This window comes from Centroberyx gerrardi, chromosome 9 (genome assembly GCF_048128805.1).
Source record: "Centroberyx gerrardi isolate f3 chromosome 9, fCenGer3.hap1.cur.20231027, whole genome shotgun sequence".
Lineage (NCBI taxonomy): Eukaryota > Metazoa > Chordata > Actinopteri > Beryciformes > Berycidae > Centroberyx > Centroberyx gerrardi.
Window position 1 is genome coordinate 2,071,000 of NC_136005.1, and position 23,571 is coordinate 2,094,570.

The 23,571-nt window shown below is 43.7% G+C and overlaps 1 protein-coding gene across 1 annotated transcript in view; it reads left to right on the forward strand.

Moving 5' to 3' along the window:
• The window catches only part of rabgap1l (RAB GTPase activating protein 1-like), a 167,370-nt gene that overhangs the window by 105,044 nt on the left and 38,755 nt on the right, over positions 1-23,571 (forward strand). Inside the window, exons 15-17 of the mRNA XM_078285512.1 lie at positions 5,230-5,355; positions 9,414-9,557; positions 15,246-15,287. Coding sequence (XP_078141638.1) covers positions 5,230-5,355; positions 9,414-9,557; positions 15,246-15,287 — 312 coding nt within the window. The remainder of the gene's footprint in view (positions 1-5,229; positions 5,356-9,413; positions 9,558-15,245; positions 15,288-23,571) is intronic.

Here is a 23,571-nt window from a genome sequence, read left to right on the forward strand (position 1 = left end):
AGGAGTTCAGACTGAAGACGAAACACTGAAATGAAAACAGTTTACAGCAGAATGATGTGGATGAATGGAGAGAAAGAGAGAGAGAGAGGGAGAGAGAGAGAGAGAGAGAGAGAGAAGCTGAAAGTGTGGAGATGATGTTCAGACAGAAAAGGAGGAGTGGGAAAGTGATGGTGAGGTGGAAAAGACACACACACACACACACATTCACTCACGTGCATGCACACACAGACGTACACACACATTCACGTGCAGGAATACAGACGCACATTCACTCACATGTACACACACATTCATTTGCAAGGTTTTACATACAGTAGTCACACATTCACTCACTCATGTGCACACACACACACACACACACACACACACACACACACACACACACACTGTTATCCAGGAAGTAAAAGTAATGAGATTTTGATATAAAAGTACAAGAAAATCAATTTTTTCATCATTTATCGGCATAAATTGTCAGATAGTTGTGTGGTGTGACAGTTAGAAAGAGACAAAAAGGGCAAACAAGTCATTTTTCATTTCAGTTTGACTTTAAAGAGAGATGAGGGAGGGAGAGGAGGAGTGATGGAGGAGGTGAAGGAGAGAGAGAGGTCTAGTTGGAGTCCAGCCAACAAGGTGAGGAGAGGTTAGAGAGAGAGAGGAGGAGGAGGAGGAGGAGGAGAGGTGAGTAAAGTGGGAAAGAGATGGGGTGGAGAGAGGAGGAGGAGGAAGAGAGAAAGAGAAGAGAATCAATGATGGAGGAGAGAGGAGCAGAGGAGGTACAGAGGAGAGATGGAAGGAGAGGAATGGAGGTGAGGAGAGAAGAGGTTGAGGTTATGTAGCAGGAGGAGAGAAGGAGAGGAAGAGAAGAGGAGGAAGAGGAGGAGGACAGGTTATAGGGAAGGAGAGGAGGAGAGGTTATACCGGAGGAGAGGAGAAGGAGATTTTAGAGAGGAGGGGAGGAGAGGTGAGAGAGGAGGAGGAAGAGGAAGGAGAGAGGAGATGTTATGGAGGTGGAGGAGAGTTTAGAGAAGGAGAGGTAAGAGAGGAAGAGAGGAGAGGTGATAGAGGAGGAGGAAGAGGAGGGGAGGTTATGGAGGAGGAGGAGAGGTTAAATAGGTTATGGAGGAGAGGAGACAGGAGGAAGAGGGGAGAGGTTATAGAGGAGGATGAGAGGTTGTGGAGGAGAGGAGAAAGAGAGGAACGGTTATGGAGGAGGGGAGGTGAGAGGAGGAAGAGAGGAGAGGTTATAAAGGGAGAGGAGGAAGGAGAGAGGAGAGGTTATAAAGGGAGAGGAGGAAGGAGAGAGGAGAGGTTATAAAGGGAGAGGAGGAAGGAGAGAGGAGAGGTTATAAAGGGAGAGGAGGAAGGAGAGAGGAGAGGTTATAAAGGGAGAGGAGGAGGAAGAGAGGAGAGGTTATAAAGGGAGAGGAGGAGGAAGAGAGGAGAGGTTATAAAGGGAGAGGAGGAAGGAGAGAGGAGAGGTTATAAAGGGAGAGGAGGAAGGAGAGAGGAGAGGTTATAAAGGGAGAGGAGGAGGAAGAGAGGAGAGGTTATGGAGGAGAGAGGAGGAGGAAGAGAGGAGAGGTTATAAAGGGAGAGGAGGAAGGAGAGAGGAGAGGTTATAAAGGGAGAGGAGGAGGAAGAGAGGAGAGGTTATAAAGGGAGAGGAGGAGGAAGAGAGGAGAGGTTATAAAGGGAGAGGAGGAGGAAGAGAGGAGAGGTTATGGAGGAGAGAGGAGGAGGAAGAGAGGAGAGGTTATAAAGGGAGAGGAGGAGGAAGAGAGGAGAGGTTATGGAGGAGAGAGGAGTGCAGGGATCAGGAGGTTGTCAGGAATATTAATGGAGCTTCAGGTTTACCTGCAGGAGCCCATTCAACCCCAAACACACACTTTCACTCTGATTAAACACCACCTCACCGTGTGTGTGTGTGTGTGTGTGTGTGTGTGTGTGTGTGTGTGTGTGTGTGTGTGAGGAGAAACAATCTCATACAACACACACACAGTTTTATGCTTTCTCTCAAGCACCTTATCATCATCCATCCAAGCAACTCACAAGCACACTTGCACACTTGCGCACACACACACACACACACACACACACACACACACACACACACACACATACTAAATCACTCACAGGCAAACACACACTTGTGCACAAACACCTCACCACACACACACACACACACACACGTCCGAATCCCCCCTCATCTCCAGCATCAACACTCACTCTCTGGTTCACCTCGTCTTTCACACCTTCACCTTCTCTCTCTCTCCTCTCTCTCTCTCTCTCTCTCTCTCTCTCTCTCTCTCTCTCTCTCTCTCCCTCTCTCTCTCTCTCTCAGGTTGTTACTGAGGAAGTGTTGTTTTCTAGATTTTTCCTCTGTCTAGTCTCACCTTGTTTGGAGGTTTTCAGTTATGAAGTGTTTTAGTCAAACCCGGGTCAAATAATATCCCAAAATGAATCGTAGCGTTTGTTTTTAATCCTCTTGCAGTCTCAGATGGGTGGGGTTTGCAAACACAGTATTTTATCTGACCCTGGTCTGGTCTAGTATCACTGGGCCCAATTATAACTGAATTCCAGAAAGGGACAAAATGAATCAGAGTCTTGTTTTGACTGGTGTGTGTGTGTGTGTGTGTGTGTGTGTGTGTGTGTGTGTGTGTGTGTGTGTGTGTGTGTGTGTGTGTGTGTGTGTGTGTGTGTGTGTGTTGGGACCAAATCTCCTTCAGGGCTCCAAACAAACCGTCCTGATGTCCTGGATCCACAAAATACATTTGGGACAGTCAGAATAATTCTGTGAAATACATTCTGCAAACTATAAGTTTGCTAATAGCCAGGAAAAATAGGCCAGAAATTCGCCAAATTGTTCAGATTTGCGTTAAAGCAACAAAATTGGTCAACATGCAGTTTAATTCAATAGACCGGACGTTTTCAGAATTGGAGCCATTGCAAAAATGTTAGTCCATTTTTCAAGCAAATTGGTTTTCCTCCATATCTGCTAATTTGTTCCCATCTGCCGGCTTGTCATAGATAATAAAACTGCAATATTACCTTCTTCTAAAATTGCAATTTCATTGTATTTCTTTAATTGAATTCACCATCACATGATGATCTGAACAGTTCATGACGCTTTCCTTAGCCGTATTTTATCCTGTGGCCATCAAAACAAGGTGGAGACATTTTGGAGAGGCGGAGATATGTTATCAAACCGTGTCATGGTGAGTTCAGCAGATATGGAGGAAACCCCATTTTCTGGTAATGGAGGAAAGAAAAATGGCCGTCACAGACAATAGATACCATCTTAGCAATTATTCCAATTCTGAAAATGTTCGGGCCGTCAAACTGTACATGTAGACCAAGTTTGGAGTCTTTACGCAAATCTGATTGATTTACGTACATGTGGCCTGGACTGTAATGACTAAGCAAATAGACTGAGAAAAGTGCTGTTGAAGATTGTATGTGAGATAATAGGAGCGTTATTCAGCCCAACTGTTATTATATCAGAGGATTGGAACAGTATTCAGGAAGTCTGAAAGGCACTTTGGGGCAGTTTGAGGTTCGTAGTGGAAACGGTGAGTTTACAGGTCTGTTGTTGACGCTGGTCCATGTTCCAGATGTTGACGCTGGTCTGTGTTGTTCCAGATGTTGACGCTGGTCCGTGTTGTTCCAGATGTTGACGCTGGTCCGTGTTGTTCCAGATGTTGACGCTGGTCCGTGTTGTTCCAGATGTTGACGCTGGTCCGTGTTGTTCCAGATGTTGACGCTGGTCCGTGTTGTTTCAGATGTTGACGCTGGTCCGTGTTGTTCCAGATGTTGACACTGGTCCGTGTTGTTCCAGATGTTGACGCTGGTCCGTGTTGTTTCAGATGTTGACGCTGGTCCGTGTTGTTCCAGATGTTGACGCTGGTCCATGTTGTTCCAGATGTTGACGCTGATCCATGTTGTTTCAGATGTTGACGCTGGTCCGTTGTTCCAGATGTTGACGCTGGTCCGTGTTGTTTCAGATGTTGACGCTGATCCGTGTTGTTCCAGATGTTGACGCTGGTCCGTGTTGTTTGAGATGTTGACACTGGTCTATGTTGTTCCAGATGTTGACGCTGGTCCATGTTGTTTCAGATGTTGACGCTGGTCTATGTTGTTCCAGATGTTGACGCTGGTCCATGTTGTTCCAGATGTTGACGCTGGTCCATGTTGTTCCAGATGTTGACGCTGGTCCATGTTGTTTCAGATGTTGACGCTGGTCCATGTTGTTTCAGATGTTGACGCTGGTCCATGTTGTTCCAGATGTTGACGCTGGTCCATGTTGTTCCAGATGTTGACGCTGGTCCATGTTGTTCCAGATGTTGACGCTGGTCCGTGTTGTTCCAGATGTTGACGCTGGTCTATGTTGTTTCAGATGTTGACGCTGGTCCGTGTTGTTCCAGATGTTGACGCTGGTCCATGTTGTTCCAGATGTTGACGCTGGTCCGTGTTGTTTCAGATGTTGACGCTGGTCCGTGTTGTTCCAGATGTTGACGCTGGTCCGTGTTGTTCCAGATGTTGACGCTGGTCCGTGTTGTTCCAGATGTTGACGCTGGTCCGTGTTGTTTCAGATGTTGACGCTGGTCCGTGTTGTTTCAGATGTTGACGCTGGTCCGTGTTGTTTCAGATGTTGACGCTGGTCCGTGTTGTTCCAGATGTTGACGCTGGTCCGTGTTGTTTCAGATGTTGACGCTGGTCCGTGTTGTTCCAGATGTTGACGCTGGTCCGTGTTGTTCCAGATGTTGACGCTGGTCCGTGTTGTTTCAGATGTTGACGCTGGTCCGTTGTTCCAGATGTTGACGCTGGTCCATGTTGTTCCAGATGTTGACGCTGATCCATGTTGTTTCAGATGTTGACGCTGGTCCGTTGTTCCAGATGTTGACGCTGGTCCATGTTGTTTCAGATGTTGACGCTGGTCCGTGTTGTTTCAGATGTTGACGCTGGTCCGTGTTGTTTCAGATGTTGACGCTGGTCTGTGTTGTTCCAGATGTTGACGCTGGTCCGTGTTGTTCCAGATGTTGACGCTGGTCCATGTTGTTTCAGATGTTGACACTGGTCCATGTTGTTTCAGATGTTGACGCTGGTCCATGTTTTTTCAGATGTTGACGCTGGTCTATGTTGTTCCAGATGTTGACGCTGGTCTATGTTGTTCCAGATGTTGACGCTGGTCTATGTTGTTCCAGATGTTGACGCTGGTCTGTGTTGTTTCAGATGCCAGAGGAGCAGGCCTTCTGCGTGTTGGTGAAGATCATGTATGAGTACGGCCTCAGAGCGCTCTACAAGAACAACTTTGAGGATCTTCACTGCAAGTTCTACCAGCTGGAGAAGCTGCTGCAGGTTAGTAATGCCGTGTGTCATGATGTGCTGGAATGTAACGTAACAATAATAACATGAGAAGAAGACCATGACAGACAGATGGATAGACAGATACGATGAACTCCGACGGGAACTACGGGTCCGTCTCCATTCATTTGTTTTTGTTTATCCATTTGTTTGTTCATCCATGACATGTTTTCTTGGACACCAGTTTCATTAGTTTTATTCGTTTTTTATTAGTTTTATTAGTTCCACAAACAATGATTGATCCAAAGGGGGCGCAACAGTTACAGGTCAAAATTAAAAATGTCATATCGTCCACATCATAATTTTGAAAGACATGAAATTTGCTTCACATATCCAGCTATCTTGGCTCCACACTGAGCTACTTCAGTGTGACACTACTTCCTGTTTATAGTCGTGTCTCCTTCATGGAACCATGTCCTGCTGGGAAAACGCAATTTTAACACTTTACGTGCCAGCAACACAAAATTTGGTGTTAACAGGTCGAGTTCATTTCATGCACTTGTGTGAGATCAGGTTGTTGCAAGTGTGTGTGTGTGTGTGTGTGTGTGTGTGTGTGTGTGTGTGTGTGTGTGTGAGAGAGAGACCTGCAGACTGTAGACTGAACACAGTGAAGCTGATGACTGCTGGTGTCAAAGTCCCTCCAGCTCAGCTGTTAGAGCCTAAATCCACTCTGTAAGTGGAGTTTAATTTGGCCTCCAAATCCACTTTAGCCCTGTTAGCGGCTATCTTTCAGAACCAGGATCAATCCGGTTAGCATCGACCGCGTCCTCAAGGTAAGGCCGTTAGCATCGACCGCTAACTGTTAGCATACAGGTGGGATAGGCTTGCTATCTGATCCAGTCAGGTGTCACGCAGCGCTGTAAGTGTTGGCTGTCAGAGATCGCTATCTGGGCTGATTGAATCCTTTACATGCGTTTGTACGGACGTTAAGACACACACACACGCACACATACACACACACACACATACACACTCACTCACACACACTTTGCTCTGTCAAATCTACAGCTGTCACCTCTTCCCATGTGGTCTATTGCATTTTATAGAATTAGAATCAAGAGTGTGACTTGGTTAACCGACACATTTGTCAAGCCAACTTTATTTATATATCGCCTTAATAACAAAGAAAAAGATAGAAGAACAAGAAACAAGTTAAACTGACAAAAAACGACAGTTACACAATACAGGACTGACACACTAACATTTAGCTTTGAGTCATTTATCTGATGCTTTTATCACCAACATTACAAGCAACCAATAGTAATGAGGTCAGAGGTCAGAGGTCACAGCACCCAGACAGTAGATGAAACAAGTGTTCCTGTGACCTGAGAAGGATCATGGAGGATAGAGAAGTGATGCAGAAAGACAGAAGAAACACATAGAAAAGTTTATTTCTCACAACATATGAGCGTGACTGGCCGAGAGTAGAGGAGTAAGATATGGGAGAGGAGGAGGTGAGTACAGGAGGAGAGGAAGGTAGAGGAAAGGAGGAGGTGAAGGTAGAGGAGAGGAGGAGGTGAAAGTAGAGGAGAGGAGGAGATGAAGGTAAAGGAAAGGAGGAGGTGAAGGTAAAGGAAAGGAGGAGGTGAAGGTAGAGGAGAGGAGGAGGTGAGTACAGGAGGAGAGGAAGGTAGAGGAAAGGAGGAGGTGAAAGTAGAGGAGAGGAGGAGATGAAGGTAAAGGAAAGGAGGAGGTGAAGGTAGAGGAGAGGAGGAGGTGAAGGTAGAGGAGAGGAGGAGGTGAGTACAGGAGGAGAGGAAGGTAGAGGAAAGGAGGAGGTGAAGGTAGAGGAGAGGAGGAGGTGAAGGTAGAGGAGAGGAGGAGGTGAAAGTAGAGGAGAGGAGGAGGTGAAAGTAGAGGAGAGGAGGAGATGAAGGTAAAGGAAAGGAGGAGGTGAAGGTAGAGGAGAGGAGGAGATGAAGGTAGAGGAGAAGAGGAGGTGAAGGTAGAGGAGAGGAGGAGGTGAAGAAAGAGGAGAGGAGGAGGTGAAGGAAGAAGAGAGGAGGTGAAGGTAAAGGAAAGGAGGAGGGGAGAGGAGGAGGTGAAGGTAGAGGAGAGGAGGAGAAGGTAGAGGAAAGGAGGAGGTGAAGGAAGAGGAGAGGAGGAGGTGAATAATCTATAATGAACAGGATTAAGTTTCATTGGGAATATATTGATTGATGGTTTTTACTGTCTATATTTGACTGTCTCTACTTTATGTTTTCTTCTTCCCATCTCTAACTCAGAAAGGAGAGTCTCCTCTCAGTGAGTTCAGATCAAATAAAGATGACTGACTGACTGAATTTAAATCTGTCTGCCTCTCCATCTCTTGCTGCTTGTTTGCGCTCTGTGGCTGTTTGAGTACAGACTGATGCAGATCATCTGCAGCTCTCAGTCCTGGTCCTCTGGACCCAGAATACTGAATCCAGAATAATTAATTGCACTCACCTGTTGTCCCAGGTCTAAACACTCCCTGATTGGACAGCTAGAATGGAAACTACCTGGCAGAATAAGAAACCAGCAGCAATACTCTGTATGTTGAGTGGCTTCATCGGTCCTGAAACGTCTTCAACGCTTCAATTATAAGTCCAGTGGATTTTGCTTTTATTTTTTGGACATCTTACTACCTGGATGAGTGAAATGAAATTATGCAAAGATCTGATAGCAATGTGAGCAAAATCAGATTTTTCTGGTCTCTAGTCTCTCAGTATTCAAAATGAATTGGATCATTTCCAGATCTTTGAAAAAGTCTGGTGTCGAGTCCCAACTTCCATGCTGACACATTTCATGTAGCTGTAGACCCGCTGTCATTCGGCATCTTATGATATGTGCTGTTGTGAAGAATAATCTTCAGCCATGCTGTGATGTGGCCTAGTTGGCAGTCAGGCCCACCAGCCACTATCAGCACACATCAGACTGAATACCGACCGAAATCTTCAAATCCAGTCCAAGACATTAAGGTCAGGAGAAAGTATGGAATAAAAAACATGTAGGAAGAATGCATCATGTGTCCTGGTATGATCTTGTGTCAGTGTCCTATAGAAGATATCACAATATTCACTTAAATAAAAGGCACAAACCACTGACCAGATGACCAGAATGTCTTACAGCTGTAAGGAGAAACATCTTGAACGTTAAAATCTGTCTTGGACCTGGATGGGAGAGACAGTTCATCATGCTGGATTTCACAGTTAAGGACAAGGAAGAGTCGTCTTTACCTTCGCCTGTCTCTCTTCTCCAGTGCAGATACCTCCGGTCCTTATCAGATCACACAGTTTTGGGGAAATCAGCCAAGACGATGATGAGCAGTTCTATTAGGAAAGAGAATGATTCATAAAAGGGAATGAATAAGAATGAATGAATATGTAATTTTCTCATACTCCCACAATCAGATGATAAACTACGCATGAATTCTGAACTTGGCGAGGCAGATTTCTGGTACTGTGCACCTTTAGAGACAGAAAAGACTGCAGAGCATTTTGAAATATGACTTCCTCGCTCCCCTCAGTGATTTGTAAGCGGTGATATCTCACATTTTCTATGATGTGTGTAATTGCTTTGTTTAATGTAGTATGTTTTTATCTTTACGTATTTACGTTTTTAGCGTTTTGTAAAGTTTTATAATGTTTTATAATGCATTGTGCGTATTTTCTTGGTCAGCTTTATGGTTTTGTTTTGTTCTCGGGTCTCTTTTGGAAAAGAGTTATGGATCTCAATGAGATTAACTGATCCGCCCTCCTCTCCTCTTCCTGCCCCTCCTCCTCTCCCTCCTCTTCCTCCTCCTCTTCCTCTTCCTCTTCCTCCTGCTCCTCTCCCTCCTCCTCCTCCTTTTCCTCCTCATCCTCCTCCTCTTCCTCCCCCTCTTCCTGCTCCTCCTCCTCCTCCTCCTCCTCCTCCTCTTCCTCTTCTTCCTCCTCCTGCTCCTCTCCCTCCTCCTCCTCCCTTTCCTCCTCATCCTCCTCCTCTCCCTCCCCCTCCTCATCCTCCTCTTCCTCTTCCTCCTCCTCCCCCTCCCCCTCCTCCTCCCCCTCCTCCTCTTCCTCCTCTTCCTCCTCTTCCTCCTCCTCCTGCAGGAGCAGCTTCCTGACCTGTGGGCTCACTTCCAGGATCTGAACCTGGAGGCTCACATGTACGCCTCCCAGTGGTTCCTCACCCTCTTCACCGCCAAGTTCCCCCTCTGCATGGTGTTCCACATCACCGACCTGCTGCTCTGCGAGGTACGACCGCGCTTAACACTCTGCACAGAGGGGGAGGGGAGGGAGGGAGCGAGGGAGGGAGGGAGCGAGGGAGGGAGGGAGGGAGCGAGGGAGAGGGGGAGGGAGGGCTGAAGCAAGGAAGGAGGGAGGGAAGTTGGGACGAAGGGAGCGAGGGAAGGAGAGGATGAGAGATTTAGTAAGGAGGGAAAGAGGTTAGGAGGGAGGGATGGGAGGAAAGAAGGAGGGTGCTATGGAGGTAGAGAGGGAAGGAGGAGAAGGAAGGAGGGAGGGAAGTTGGGAGGAAGGGAGCGAGGGAAGGAGAGGATGAGAGATTTAGTGAAGGAGGGAAAGCGGTTAGGAGGGAGGGTGCTATGGAGGTAGAGAGGGAAGGGGGAGAAGGAAGGAGGGAGGGAAGTTAGGACAGATGGAGGGAGGGATAGAAGGAAAGAAGGAGGGTGCTATGGAGGTAGAGACGGAGGGAGGAGCAAGAAGGAGGGAGGTTAGGAGTAAGATAGAGAGGGATTGAGGGAGGTTAGGAGGGAGGGAAGGAAGGAAAGAAGATGAGAGGATGAGAGATTTAGTGAAGGAGGGAAAGAGGTTAGGAGAGAGGGATGAGAGGAAAGAAGGAGGGTGCTATGGAGGTAGAGAGGGAAGGAGGAGAAGGAAGGAGGGATGGAAGGAAAGAAGGAGGGTGCTATGGATGTAGAGAGGGAAGGAGGAGAAGGAAGGAGGGAGGGAAGTTGCGAGGAAGGGAGCGAGGGAAGGAGAGGATGAGAGATTTAGTGAAGGAGGGAAAGAGGTTAGGAGGGAGGGATGGGAGGAAAGAAGGAGGGTGCTATGGAGGTAGAGAAGGAAGGAGGGAGGGAAGTTAGGACAGATGGAGGGAGGGATAAAAGAAAAGAAGGAGGGTGCTATGGAGGTAGAGAGGGAGGGAGGAGCGAGAAGGAGGGAGGTTAGGAGTGAGATAGAGAGGGATTGAGGGAGGTTAGGAGGGAGGGAAGGAAGGAAAGAAGATGAGAGAGGATGAGAGAGTTAGTGAAGGAGGGAAGAACGTCTGGAGGAAGGAAGGAGAGAAGGAGGTTAGGAGGGAGGGATGGGAGGACAGAAGGAGGGTGCTATGGAGGTAGAGGGAAGGAGGAGAAGGAAGGAAGGGATAGAAGGAAAGAAGGAGGGTGCTATGGATGTAGAGAGGGAAGGAGGAGAAGAAAGGAGGGAGGGAGGTAAGGAGGGAATTAGAGATGAGGGAGGGAAGTTTGGAGGGAGATTAGGAGTTGTGGGGGGAAGGGGAAGAGGGAGGATGAGTTGGTGAAGGAGGGAAGAACGTCTGGAGGAAGGAAGGAGAGAGGGAGGATAGGAGGGAGCTAGAGAGAGATGGAGGGAGGTTAGGAGGGAGGGAAGGAAGGAAGGAAAGAAGGAGGGTGCTATGGAGGTAGAGAAGGAGGAGAAGAGTGAAGGAGGGATGGAGGGAAGATTAGGATTGTGGGAGGGAGGGAGGGAAGGAGAGAGGATGAGAGAGTTAGTGAAGGGGTGAAGAATGTGTGGAGGAAGGAAGGAGAGATGGAGGTTAGGAGGGAGAGGGAGGGATGGAAGGAAAGAAGGAGGGTGCTATGGAGGTAGAGAGGGAGGGAGGAGCGAGAAGGAGGGAGGTTAGGAGTGAGATAGAGAGGGATTGAGGGAGGTTAGGAGGGAGGGAAGAAAGGAAAGAAGATGAGAGAGAATGAGAGAGTTAGTGAAGGAGGGAAGAACGTCTGGAGGAAGGAAGGAGAGAAGGAGGTTAGGAGGGAGGGATGGGAGGACAGAAGGAGGGTGCTATGGAGGTAGAGAGAGGGAGGAGCGAGAAGGAGGGAGGTTAGGAGTGAGATAGAGAGGGATTGAGGGAGGTTAGGAGGGAGGGAAGAAAGGAAAGAAGATGAGAGAGAATGAGAGAGTTAGTGAAGGAGGGAAGAACGTCTGGAGGAAGGAAGGAGAGAAGGAGGTTAGGAGGGAGGGATGAGAGGACAGAAGGAGGGTGCTATGGAGGTAGAGGGAAGGAGGAGAAGGAAGGAAGGGATAGAAGGAAAGCAGGAGGGTGCTATGGATGTAGAGAGGGAAGGAGGAGAAGAAAGGAGGGAGGGAGGTAAGGAGGGAATTAGAGATGAGGGAGGGAAGGAAGGAGGGAGATTAGGAGTTGTGGGGGGAAGGGGAAGAGGGAGGATGAGTTGGTGAAGGAGGGAAGAACGTCTGGAGGAAGGAAGGAGAGAGGGAGGATAGGAGGGAGCTAGAGAGAGATGGAGGGAGGTTAGGAGGGAGGGAAGGAAGGAAGGAAAGAAGGAGGGTGCTATGGAGGTAGAGAAGGAGGAGAAGAGTGAAGGAGGGATGGAGGGAAGATTAGGATTGTGGGAGGGAGGGAGGGAAGGAGAGAGGATGAGAGAGTTAGTGAAGGGGTGAAGAATGTGTGGAGGAAGGAAGGAGAGATGGAGGTTAGGAGGGAGAGGGAGGGATGGAAGGAAAGAAGGAGGGTGCCATGGAGGTAGAGAGGGAAGGAGGAGAAGGAAGGAGGGAGGGAGGTTAGGAGGGATAGAAGGAAAGGAGGAGGGTGCTATGGAGGTAGAGAAGCAAGGAGAAGGAATGAGAGAAGTTAGGAGGGAATTAGAGATGGAGGGAAGGAAGGAAGGAGGGAGAGAGGGAGGTTAGGAGTGTGTGTGTGTGTGTGTGTGTGTGTGTGTGTGTGTGTGTGTGTGTGTGTGTGTGTGTGTGTGTGTGTGTGTGTGTGTGTGTGAAAGACAGTTGGTGAATTGTTAATGTGTTTTTAGTAACTTTCTCCTCTGTCTTGTTGTGAAATGTTTCATTAGAGAACATCAAAAGTCCAAGTCCTCCTCTTCTCCTTTCCTCTTCTCTCTCTCTCTCTCTCTCTCTCTCTCTCTCTCTCTCTCTCTCTCTCTCTCTCTCCTCCCATTGGCCCCAGGCAGAACAATTAAAAGTTTCCCAGGTCTTTCTCAGCCAATGAGCCGCATGATGAGAATCTGCTCGTTAAGCGGATCCTCGTCTCCTCTCCTCTCTCCTTTCCTTCTTTCCTTTCTCCATCATCTTTTCTCCTTCCTTGCTTGCTCTCTCTCCGTCATCTACTCTCTTCTTTTTCTATTGATTTTTTTTTCTCTTCCCTTTTCTGTCACTCTCTTCGTTAACTTTTCTTGTCCTTGTTCGTTCTCTCCATCATCTCTCTTTTTACTCACTCGCTTCCTCTGCCATTATTTGTCTTTCCTTGTTTGCTTTCTCTATCAACTTTTCCCTTTTCTTTTTTCTCCATCCACCTCTCTCTCGTTGTGCTCTCTCTTTCTGCTCTTTATCTGCTTTTCTCTTTTCTTGTTTGTTCTCTCCATCGTTCATTTCTCTTTCCTTGTTCCCTTCCTCTATCAACTTTTCTTTCTCATCCCTTTTCTTTTTCACTCTCCATTAACTTCTCTCTTTTTTCATCTTCCCTCAATCAACTTTTCCTTCTCCCTTCAGCAACTTTTCCCTCTGTCCTTGTTCCCTCTCTCTGTCAACTTCTCTCTTTCTTTGATTATTCTCTCCATTAGCTTCCCTCTCTTCTCTTGTTTGCTCTCTCTATCAGCTTCTTCTTTCATTGTTCTCTCTCCATCATCTTTTCTTCCTTTCTTCATCCTCTTTCCCTCAATCGTTTCTTCTTCTGCTTGCTCACTTTATCTTTGCTTTTCTACTTCCTTGTTAGCTTTCTATGCCAACGTCTCTCTTTCCTTGCTCCCTCTATCAGCTGTTCTCTCTCTCTCTCTCTCTCTCTCTCTCTCTCTCTCTCTCTCTCTCTGATGCTGCCTCTCTTTCAGTTTGGTTTAGCTTTTTGGCAGTTAAACCTTTTGATCAGTTTGCTGTTGTGCAATGAGAATATTGCTTGTATTTTCACATCTTGACTTGAGGGTTGCCTCCGCTCCTCTGCTGCATCAGCATGATGCTCAGCTAGCTGTTAGCATCTGCTAACCAAACCATACACTGTGTGCTATAGTGTTAGCATGTATGGTAGCGAGCTAAATAAATCGTGGACAGAAGTCAAACTGTCAGTCTTCTCTTTGCACAGTGATAAGTTGATCAAAGAGTTTATATAAAATGATAAAACATGTTTATGTATTCCTTACACTTCAGTCTCAAATTAAAATGTGCTTGATTGAACAAATACAAGACAACATAATACAATATGAAATAATACAGTATAATATGATGTAACACAATACAGTGCGACAATTCAGTATGATACAATATAATATATGACAATATAAAAGTTCAATACTATATGACATAATAGAATAAGATAGGATGCAATACATTATCATATGACAAACGATATGAAACAATACGATACACAACAGTATGACACAATACAATGCAATATGATGCCATACACTGTGATATGACACAATACATGATTTCACTCCCTCACACACACACACACACACACACACACACACACAGCCTTCCTCCATTCAATTTCACATTCATGTTGCCAAAGCATGACAAGGACTGTACATTAACAGAAAATAGAGCAAATGTAGCACAACAAAGTTCTCTCTCTCTCTCTCTCTCTCTCTCTCTCTCTCTCTCTCTCTCTCTCTCTCTCTCTCTCTCTCTCTCCCTCTCTAACACACGCACACACACTCAGATGCTGCCTCAGCGTTGTAGCGCCATCTAGAGGCCTATAGAGATAGGTGTGTGCAGACAGAGGTCTCTCTCTCTCTCTCTCTCTCTTTCTCTCTTTCTCCAGTTATTTTTAGAGGTGTCCAGATATTTTTAGCTCTGTGTTGCCATGTGAACCGGTTGTCAGGGCGACTGAGGAGACGGGTGTTCCCATGCAGAGCTGACATCAGCATCACATCTCTCTCTCTCTCTCTCTCTCTCTCTCTCTCTCTCTCTCTCTCTCTCTCTCTTTGTCAAATTCACTTATATTGTATTGACACAGCAGGAAGGAGAAGCTGTGTGTTCGAAGCAGTCGAGTATATGAGACATAAATAACAACAAAACTACTCAACAGCTGTACAATGATCAGTAAATGATTACTGATGCATATCAATAATAGAATCAATCTAAAATAAAATGAATAAAACATTCAGTAACATTTGAATTCAGTTCAATCTGTTTCTTTTGTTTATCCTTCCATTTCTCTTTGTCCTTCACTTTTACTTTTACTCTCTCTCTCCCTCCCTCTCCCTCTCTCTCTCTCTCTCTCCCTCCCTCTCTCTCTCTCTCTCTCTCCTCATGCCATTTGTTTCCTCTCTGTTATTCTTGAAGACGTTGATGATGTAACTCAGTGACGTCGCCTTCATGCTGCAGCTGAAAACTCCTGTCATTTAAAATTATTATTATTATTAATAACAATAACAATAATAATCAACTTTATCTGTGCAGCATCTTTCAAAAGAGCATTTACAAAGTGTTTACAGGCAATAAAGTAGCAACTAATAAAAGCCAATAAGATAAACAATAAAAATGGTAGACACAAATTGAAAGGTGCTACGTGACGCATTTTGAAACATCAGTATATCGTTGTCAAATTAATAGTAATGCCTTGGTATGATCACAGTAAACAAATAGTATTAGGCAGGAGTTTCCAGGTCAGGGAGTCTGCTGGGCTTTAAAAAGTCTGGAAAGATGAAGATGAAGCTGTTGTCTGTGCAGGTTTCTGTTTCTCTAATCCAGCTCTCCTCCTCCTCCTCTGTCCTGCAGGGTCTGAACATCATCTTCAACGTGGCTCTGGCTCTGCTCAAGGTGAGACGTTCATTCATTTATCTCTCTCTCTGTTTAACTGCCTCCGCTATCTGATCTGTCTCCAAAGCCCCATCACTTTGTGACAGTGTGACTGAAGGGTCGGGTCTCTCCCGGTGCTTAAGATCAGTCAAGTCCGTGTTGAGATTTCTAGTCAACCTCACAAAGGATATATAGTCTGCACTGAAGTAAAAACTATATTCAGGTCATACGCCCTACAACACAGCATAAGACCCAACGTCAAAACCCACAGCTCACTACAACAAAAACTCAAACAACTATATTTCAGTTTTAGATAAATATATTGTGATTTTTTTTGTATTGTGTGTGTGTGAGTGAATGTGTAAAGGTGTAAGAGTTCCCCAGTCCTTTAGAATCAAAATCCCAAGAAACAAAAAAAAATCTATTCACAAAATGCGGAACGAATCGATGAGTAACAGGTACTGGTGGGTGCATGTTGTGGGTGTGTGTGTGTGATACGGGGCAGGAACATTTGATTTCCAGTAAAATCCTGTTTAGTCTGAGATCTGCTATCTGGATGAGGAAGAAAAATCTTATTATTACTTTGTGGTATGTTATAATGTTTTTTTACACACCATTTATTCCTACATATATCTAGTAGACAAGACAACACAGACTTTTCTGGACACTGTCGGTCAGGTGTTGCTCATCAGAATAAGGCTGCGTTCACACTCAGCATGTTCTGATCGGTTTATCTGAACTCTGCAGTGTTTCCTACTTTAGTTCAGTGTGTTTGTCCAGGTGAGGACGATGACCTTTGAACTCTGGTGGCACCAAATAACGACACCGAGAGTCTCAGTCCTCTAACAAGAGAACTGCGGTGCGGTTCGTTAATCCGACCGACTACAGGAAACCACCCCGAACCGCAAGGGATTGTGGGTAGAAGGGATGCGGTTCCTCATGCTTGGAAAGCCTAGCAGAACAAAATGAAGTCTGGACTGATGCTCATATTCAGCTATTACTTCTTCATGTGTTCTTAACTGGTATGAACACCACAGAAGAAGAGACAGACGAGTCCATCATGTTAGATAAAGTAACAGGAACTGGAGTCAGATTGGTTTTGACTCTGGGATTAAAATCTACTCAATTAAAAGTACAAAGTAGCTCAGTTAGTTCTACTGAGAGTAAAAGTTACTTTACTAAAAAAATCCCATGCCACACAAAAGGACAAGAGGTCAGAGGTCAAATTAGATTCTCTTCATTAAAAAACTAAACAAAATAAAGTGCATTAACAAAGTAAAGCATGAATCAACACGGTTCATGCAACAACATTACATTCATCCAGCTTAATATGCTTATGGAGAGCCTACAAAATCTGTACTTGTATGTGATTTAAAATGTTGCAAAGTGAAATCAAAACATACTTAAGGCTGCAGTAGGTAACTTTTATAGATTATTTATTTATTTAGAAGTAATAAAAAATAAATCTTTGTGTTTGGTGGCCGAACACGAGCAGGATAATGAGAATCTGTCAGAATCTCCGAAGCAGCGGTCGCTCCGTTCCTCTGCTGTTCTCATTTCAAAATGAAATGTGTGGAAACCCGTCCGACCAATGAGGAGAAGTCTGAGGTGGGAGGCGGGACTCCGGCCTGTCAATCACTCCTCCTGTCGATCACTAGGAGGAGTGGGAGGCGGGTCGTTCCTCCTGTTGGTTTGATTTCTTTCCTCCTGAACTTACCTACAGCAGCTTTAAGTAAAATCCACACTTCAAAAGCTACTAATAAAATGTACAAATAAAGTACAAATAAAATCTATTCAGTTACAGTAACGAGAGGAATTGCAGTTTGTTACTTCTACTCTTGGTATTTAGCATTATAAGCCATCATAAGCAGATCATAATCACATCAGAAAATCTCATAATGCATCGTATAGCATTATAAATCTGGATTGACACAGTTCCCACTTAAAATAATATGTTGAGTTCATGAATATTTATATTGATGAATTACTTATAAGGCATACACAGAGCTCATAACACGTTTGATGTGTCATGACACAACTGACCCGGGTCTCCTGGGATAAATAGATGACTTTTAACAACCTCGCTTCAGCGTCTTAATGCGTTACGAAGTGTTGTGGCGTTTCCTGACGTGGTTCTGATGTGATGACGGTGACTGCAGTGAAGTGTTGAAGCAGAGGAGAGAGTCTGCTCTCTGCTGCGTCAGCTCTGATGTGACGGAGGAGAGGAAAGGAGAGGGGAGGAGGAGAGGAGAGGAGAGGAGAGGAGGGGAGGTCAGACAGGCTGTCAGCTGGCTGGCGCCCCCTGCAGGTCAAACACAGGAACTGCAGCTGGAGGTGTGGAGGCTGAGAGTTTCCCCCAGAGACTCCAGTCACAGTTTTAATAGCCTGAGACTTGACTTGATGCATGAAGAGAAGACTTGAGACTTGACTTGACTTGGGTTCTGGTGACTTGGGACTTGACTCTGACTTGTACTTTGATGACTTGAAAAGGTTTCTAAAGTCTTGACTTGAGATCTTGTGTTTGTGTAAATGACTTAGATTGAAAGTGATGAGATTTGTTCCAGCGGACGACTGAATTTAAATTCTGTTTTCTGAATTTGTATGGAATGATTGAATTTATTGAAGTTGAAACTGATTATAGAAATCAAACTCATGATGCTCTTACCAAGTTTTTATCCTATTAAAACCATATTGCATTGAAAAGTCCTAGATATTTAGTTTTCTTTAAGATATTAAATTGATACTGGACTCTTGATTTGTTCTGACTTGACTTGCTGTTCTACATTTAGACTTGAGACCTGACTTAAGACTTGTGCCTGACTTGGGAGTCGAGCAAAGATGACTTGGTCTCACCTCTGGATAAGCCAGTCGATGTCAGAGTGACCAGTTTTTCCCATTTGTTGTGATTTGGCCAAAACTGAGTCACTTCATCAAACTTAATTTTATAGACTTGCCTTCTAGTGAAGCCTTTTATGTTATTATTATATGAGTTGAATGTTGGCTTTTATTTAAATGTTAAAGCACTTTGTAAACTCTATTTTTAAAAAGGCCTATACAAATAAAGTAATAATAATAATTCAGTACGGCTGTAATAAATGTATTAAATGCTGGGTATCACATGCGGAAACTTGATGCTGGAAGACTAGATTAAGGCCTTTCAATAGAGAATGTAGAGTTTATGTATATTGTATATTACATTATATTCCAGTCATGGAAAAGCTTACCCAATATTATGAAGTTGTTGTTTCCCTCAGCTGCAGTTGAATTTGCATTTTTAGGCTGGAAGGGTACTAGTAGTAATAGTAATAAAAGTTTAAAAAAAAGTAATAATGTAAAGTAGTAAAAAAGTACCGTCATTAAATAAAATAGAGTTGGATAAAAAGTGTGGAAAATATAAAGAAAAACAAAAAATCACAAGTCGTCAGTGAGTTGATTTAAATAGTTAATACAAGTCGTTTCCAGGGCAAAAGAAAAAAAGAAAAAGAAATAAAAGCTAATACAAGAGATACTCAGAGACAACTAGAAAACAAACAGAGATAAATCTAAAAACAGAGAGCAGTGTGTGCTGAACCACATGAACCTCTCCCACAGAGACAGTAATACATAAGTAAATAAATACAAACAAGGAATAAAACAAATACAAAATGAAAAATAAAATGGAGATACAACTATAAGGAGAAATTCACATGAAAGCCTTTCTATAAAAGTGAGTTTTTAGAAGGGATTTAAAAGATGAAACTTCTTGTTTTTGGGTGGCAGCAGTCAAACTCAGAGGCTTTTTAAGGAAATAAATACGAGTTTTATGAAATGTTACCAAACCAAACGGCGTGCTGTGTTGTGTTATCAGGTGTGTGTGTGTGGTGGGACGGGTGGATGGTTTTTGTTGTGTGTGTGTGTGTGTGTTTAATGTGCAGCTGAATGTGATGAGACAGGAGCTTATGGAAGAGACGCTGAGTCCAGAAAACTCACTGATGATGAATGAGTTTGTCTCTGATCCACAGAGAGCAGCAGACGCCCCTCTGTGCCGGGACTGTCCCGTCAACAGTCTGCAGTGCCTGACCACTGAAACTAATGAAACAAACATACTGTATGATAGGTGACACATTTGTTTTTTCTTTTCTTTTTTTATCATTTTTCATGTAAAAGTGTCCTAGCAACAAAGTTAAACCTCCACTTCCTCTGAAAACCAGCTCCAAATGATGCATCATTCCATATCATCATCATTATCATCATCATCATCATCATCACTAGACAAGACAAGACATCTAGACATCTATAACATAAACCTAGATATACACTACCAGTCAAAAGTTTTGACACACCACATTTTTCTTTATTTTTACTATTTTCCACATTTTAGAATAACAGTAAAGACATCAACACTATGAAATAACACAAATGGAATTATGCAGTGACCAAAAAAAGTGTTAAACAAATCAAAACTATCTTATATTTTAGATTTTTTAAAGTAGCCGCCCTTTGCCTTGATGGAAAGGCAAAGGCTTTGGAAAGGAATTCATACACAGGATCAACTTCACTATTTATATTTGTCTAAGAAACTCATCAAAATGGCTTTAAGAGAATGAAAAGTAATGAAGAGTACATTCAGTCAGGTGGGTCCAGACTTTTTGCTGGTAGTGTATAGAGTAAACACACTGACACTCTCCCAGGTTTTACAGATCAAGTTAAAACATTTTCTGAAACATCTTTCATCATCATGCAGCTAAAGAAAATGAGTTGAAATGGAGTTTGTTTCACTCTAAAGCTCATTTCTCAGCTCATCATCTTCAGAAGAATACACCATGAAGTCCTTCCACTGTGCTGCAGCAGCACTAACAGCCAGAGGTGGAAAGTAACTAAGTACATTTACTCAAGTACTGTGCTGCAGTACAGTTCTGAGGTTCTGGCACTTTACTGAGTATTTCCATTCTGTGAGACTTTCTACTTTTCCTCCACTACATTTATCTGCCGGCTGGAGTTACTAGTTACTTTGCAGAATAAGGTTTTACATGCAAAACATACGATAAGCTCATAAAATATGTTGCATTGTTCGAGTTTAAACTCCCCAACAGTATATGGAGCAGTTAGACCGACAACATTAAAATACTTCTGACAGGTTAACGCTTCAATAATTTAACTCTCTGACAGAATGAGGACTTTTACTTTTCATACTTCAGTTCATTTTACCACTAATACTTCTACACTTTTATTTAAGTAAACTTTTGAATGCAGGACTTTTACTTTCAATGAAGTATTTTCCCATTATGGTATTGCTACTTTTACTTAAGTAAAGGATTTTAGCACTGTACTGTAGTTTAGATCAGTTGTTCTCAACGTTTTCAGCTCAGGATCCCTCAAAACGAAGCGACGGCTGCTCACCGCCCTCTGCTGCAGGATGGTGAACTTTTATACTAAATGATCATTTTTATTTTCCCCTTTCAGGCTGCTTCATTGATTAATCACTGGAAGAAATATAGAGGCTGCAAATAAAATTCATCATTAGTTATTCATAAATCATATTTATTTGTAATTACCTTTATTTCACAAGAAAAATAGCATTATCAGAAAGATTAAAACAATGATAATAAATTGTGTGTATATATAGGAAACATATTTTTAAACCTTACATAATTATGGTTGAGAAACACTGGCTCAGATTCCTGTATTTCTTCTTGGTCCCCCTGGTGGCCAGCTCACACACTGCAGTATATCTTTGTAAATAGAAACTCAATGAACCATTTTATATATAATATTTATGAGGCTCTTTAGTTTATGTACAAGGCTTATTTACAGACGCTGGCAGAAAAGATTCATAGGCACCATTTTAGAGAAAATAGATTCTGCATTATTAGAAGCTGCTGTCTGTAAGAATCTAAATGTTTATCACATGTTTGTCACATTTTGTAACGAATCAGTAAAGCAACATAAAGCTAGTGGGACTGCAGGCAGTTTGACTGTAGTATCATGTTCATACCTTCATTCAGTTAAGAGATTTCACCTTCTCACTTCATCAAATCTTGACTAGTAATGAATGCAATTTAAAGGAAAATTAATGAAGATTGAGCAAATAAATAGAGATGACAGGAATTATGAACAGGTCAGTTTAAAGCCTTAATGACTGCAATATCATTAAAGAAAGCTGCTGTTCTGACTTAAATTTGTGGCAGCCATTTTGTTTGGATGATTTGAGTAAAACAAAAAAAATCCAAATAATGATCCAAATAATATTCACCGTTTAGAGTCATCTACACTTCTGCTGTTCTAACTGGCAGAATTGTAAGATTTCTTGGTGAATATTAAAGTTCGAGTTGATGACGGTGTTCATTTCCCCGAGCTGTACGTCAGATTTCACTTGTGATGTGAAGCTGGAGGCTGTGTGAGACAGAGAGAGAGAGAGAGACAGAGAGAGAGAGAGACAGAGAGAGAGAGAGGCAGAGAGAGAGACAGAGAGACAGAGAGAGAGAGAGACAGAGAGAGAGAGAGAGGCAGAGAGAGAGAGAGGCAGAGAGAGAGAGAGACAGAGAGAGAGAGAGAGACAGAGAGAGACAGAGACAGAGAGAGAGACAGAGGCAAAGAGAGAGACAGAGAGAGAGAGAGAGGCAGAGAGAGAGAGACAGAGAGAGAGAGAGAGAGACAGAGAGAGAGAGAGACAGAGAGAGAGAGAGGCAGAGAGAGAGACAGAGGCAAAGAGAGAGACAGAGAGAGAGAGAGAGAGACAGAGAGAGAGGCAGAGAGAGAGACAGAGAGAGAGAGACAGAGGCAGAGAGAGAGGCAGAGAGAGAGACAGAGGCAGAGAGAGAGAGAGACCAAGAGAGAGACGGAGAGAGAGAGACAGGACGAGGAAGTGATGCTGGACTAAGATAAAACCTTTTTCCTGCTGATAACAGCCAGTAAACCCTCTGGGCCTGCTGGTCTGTTCAGACAGAGAAGGCAGAGAGATGAGAGAGGTATCTTCATCATCATCATCATCATCATCATCATCATCATCATCATCATCATCACATAGTGTGTTTACATTCACACTAATAACTGGGAATAATCAGGTTATTCGATTGATGTGTTTCCACTCATTCTGATAATGTGACAACAGAGAAAACCTGGTTTACATGGTTCAGTCACAGCTGACTTCTCTCCTGAAGGAAGTGACGTGGATCATGGAGCCTCACGGGGCTTATTTTCATCTGGTCTGGTTTCTGAGTCATTACTCATTACTCATTACATGGCTGCAGAACAGTTTAACAAAACATGAGTGTTGCCCGTCTCCATGCTGTCAGATGTTTCTGCTTCCTGGACGTTGTTCTCTATCTGGTTCTGTTTGCGCTCATGCTCAGATGTAAAAAACAAAAGAAATCAGACAGAGTGTAAACGTGCGCCAAATAATTGGAAAGATTGGGCAAAAACCTAGCTGTGTTTATCGTGTTTCTCATAATGTGATAACGGCCTTTACAGATTAAGGAAATCGCACTTTGCTGTTCATTTGACGCTTTAATAATCAGGGAACTGCCTCAGTCAGACTGTGATTGGTCTGTTAGTGTGCAGGTAAACACAATAAAACCCTCAAACTGAACCGAATTCATTTAAAGCAAACAGAGCCTTCAATGCAGCACTTTGTAATGGTGGTAGCAGTAGTATTAGTAGTATAGCAGTAGTACTAGTATAGCAGTAGTAGTGGTATTAGTAGTAGATTTTACAGTTAGGAATTTAGCTGATGCTCTTATCAAGAGTGTAACAGTAGAATAAGTTTCAATTCCCAGATTCCCAATTCCTAAAATTACCAAAAAATTACCAAATGTATCTGGAAAGTAGCCGAAAAGAAGGAGTTGAAACATCAGGACCTTCAGGCCCTGACAGTGTTGCTGTGACTGAAGAATGATCATCAAAATGGAATTAGAGCCAAAGAGAGAGATAGAGGAGATTTTTATTATCATTATTATTATTATTATTATTATTATTATTATTAGTGGCTTTGCTTTTGCAGACAGATATAAGAGAGGAAGTGTTTGCAGCACCTTGTCAGCCTCACAGTTTCCCTTTTGAATGAATCATAGGCGGTCGGATTTAAAAAGCCTCCTGCTCTTATTTTAGCAAAAAAAAATAATGTATTCTGCGTGTCAGAGAGAGAAAAATGTGGATGATGGGAGGAGGGAGGGAGGGAGGGAGGGAGGGGGGGAGGGAGGGAGGGAGCGACGGCTGGGAACAGAGGATGGGAACGGAGAAGAAATGAGGATGGGAGGAGGGAGGGAGGAAGGGGCTTCCACTGCCGGCCTCCTATTGGCCAGGCATGACGGCATTCTCCCCGGAGGCT